A 2,762-nucleotide genomic window follows, 5' to 3' on the forward strand; every position below is an offset into this window, starting at 1 on the left:
ATTTAACCAACCAATTCCAATTCGGCACGTTTCATTTTGTTTGAAAAGATTTTACTATGGAGGCGCCGCCGATGGAGTCTATTAATTCTTTTACTATGGCTATGGAGGCGCCACAGGTGGAGTATGTTGATTCGTTTACTATGGAGGCTCCCGCGGGACAAGCCAATTCTCCAATATAGCACGACCGGCTCTTCGTGATCTCTTGTAGACCAACAATAATGTCACGACCACCAGTACTATGAGTAGTAATAGAGCGAGTGACACACTAATGACTACCGTCCGGAATTTGAATGCATTCTTGGGGCAGGATTTTATTGCACTATTGCAGAGTCTAGAATTAAAGGAATCCGCAGGACCAAATTTCTTGACGTCCACGTCGTTGGCTCTTCCCGAGAAGTTATTGTAAGAAATATTCAGAAATTGCAACTTGTGGCCGGCATCAATTGTGAATGGCCCAGAGAGATTATTACAGGAAAGATCGAGATAGAGTAAGGAACTAATTCGAGCTAGAGAATCAATAGTTCCATTCAAATTACAGTGGGATAGATCCAGGTATTTAAGCCTGCTTGAATTCTTCTTTCTTGATAGCACTAGTGGTGAAGTATTTGAAAGAAAATTATTTCCAGCCAGAGAAATCTTGGTGATGCCCTCCAAAGTGACCAGCTGAGCAAGTACCTTGTCACCCATAATCTTGTTGTCGGATAGGTCGACAACCCTAAGTTTTCGAAAGCTTGCAAGTTTCAGCGTGTTGTCGAATGTACGAAATCTGTTATAAAACACATTCTCTGTGTGTAACGCTGAGAATCTTGGAAACACGTTGAAGTTGAGGGTTCCCCCCAATGCGTTGCACGCCAAATTTAGGGATGTAAAGCATTGTCATCTTCCATAGGTCCTCTCCCAAATGCCCCAAGAGAGTTATGTGAGAGGTCGAGCGTTTTAAGATGGGGTAATTTAGAGAGCACCGGCCAGTTCACCACTCCTGACAGCTTCCACGAAATATAATTTAATTTCTCAGATACTACTTTCACACCTCCTCGCGCTCCCGCAAATGTCTGAGACATTCAATCCTGGCACACTGAAAAGCCATTTGGATGATGTCAATGTCTGAATCATTCGCCAAGACATTGAATTCAGAGTCCATTTTTATGATTTGGATGTCGGAATCGTTGGCCGAAGCACGTCCAGGAAGATTAGACAAGATAATCATCAGTAATAGCCAAAGTTCAAAACTTGCAATTTCCATTGAATATTGAAAAACGTTAAAGACAATCGTTCCTTAGCTTTCGGATGTAAAGGCTGTTCTGGAAACAGGATCAACATGAGCAAGATTATTTATTTATTTGTGTGCAATTAAAGAAAGATGCTGACAAAAAATAATGGTGCCTACGCCTACCTCACTATTCTTTCTCACAAACAGGATTATTAAAACAGGCATAGGAACAGTAGTATTCTTCTCGCAAATAGGATTGTACAGGCACAGGACGTTTGTTAAAACAGGAACGAAAATTTGAGTCTGCGCTTAGGGTTCTGCCAATGCCAATACTGTCATCAAAATCAAAATAACTGATATTGCCAATGCTGTCATCAAGTAATAACTAATATCTCCTAACTTCCCTCCCTTTTTAACATATTTTAGCTTTAGCCAGCTAGCCGTTCCAATTGTGGGCCTGCCACCAACGTTTAACATATTTCAGCCCGAGCCAGCTAGCCGTTCCAATTGTCGGCCGGCCACCTACGTCTAGTCAACCTTATTGTGGATGGTCAAACTAACTTATTTTACTAATGTTTAATATCTATAAAATTTCATGGAGTAGTCTAACAAGGCGGAGGAATTGTCCGGTTTCCGTCGCCGCCCGGAAAAACGTCTGGCTCCGGCCGCCGACAATTCCTCCACCCTCCACGCGCTTTGCCTAGCTCCACCACCCTCTGCATTAAATTCGACGTCTGACAGGAATTGGTGGAGGCAGGATTTGCAGAGTGCCCACTTTTGGAGGTCACGCGACCCTCGCAAAGCTCGATATTGCCAGAGGAAAGAAGTTCTTGCAAATCGATTCACTCAGAAAATCACTAAGCAAGATCCTCCATGCCTGCATTTCCCACAAAGAGTTATGTACCACGACACCAATATCAAGTACGTCCATAATTACATAATGTCCTGCAGCATTCTCTTCACGAAGCCTGGTTACAGAGCATGAATCTGCCATTTGGGCGCCTCTTATCTCGCCGGGGTATATGACACAGAAGGGGTCGGGGTTTTGCCTCAACGTTCCAGCATGAAGATAACCAGAACACATGGCTACATGGCACCAGAATACATCAATAGCGGCATCATGTCACATAAAGCGGATGTGTCTGCCTTGGGTGTTGTGTTTCTGGAGCTCCTTTCTCGGTACAAACCGATAAGGTATGTGGCGGATGAGGGCGGCCATGGTATTAGGAGAATAGGGATTATACAGAGCCTGAATATTGTTATTTCAGAGGCTGACGATAATTTTGTAGGGAGGCTGAGGAGATGGATGGATCCTCGACTCAGGGGCTCCTTTCCTGTAGATTGCGCGGAGAGGGTAGCGAGGCTTGCTGCTTCCTGTGTGGATCCGGACACCGGAAAGAGGCCTGATACAAGATATGTTGCAGGGGAGCTGTCCAGAGTGTTTATCATGTCCGACCAATGGTCTGAGAGAATGAATGATAATAAAACATGTGTCAATGGTACCTTCGAGGGAAAATGGAGTCATCGGCGTTTCATAAATATTCCAGAGTAA

At 44.0% G+C, this 2,762-nt stretch overlaps 1 protein-coding gene across 1 annotated transcript; it reads left to right on the forward strand.

Moving 5' to 3' along the window:
• The first annotated feature begins 2,300 nt into the window (after window positions 1–2,300).
• LOC149251248 (lysM domain receptor-like kinase 3) lies at window positions 2,301–2,762 on the forward strand. Its single transcript, XM_089453832.1, has one exon. It carries the CDS (start codon window positions 2,301–2,303, stop codon window positions 2,760–2,762), a length of 462 nt encoding a protein of 153 aa, XP_089309958.1.

Source organism: Pinus tabuliformis, chromosome 7 (genome assembly GCF_031772625.1).
Source record: "Pinus tabuliformis cultivar Carrire ecotype Pingquan chromosome 7, CPIR1, whole genome shotgun sequence".
In the NCBI taxonomy this organism is placed as follows: Eukaryota; Viridiplantae; Streptophyta; class Pinopsida; order Pinales; family Pinaceae; genus Pinus; species Pinus tabuliformis.

Excerpts from the sequence above, each read along its gene's own strand:
- LOC149251248 (XM_089453832.1), top strand. The coding sequence starts at position 2,301 with ATGGCACCAGAATACATCAATAGCGGCATCATGTCACATAAAGCGGAT.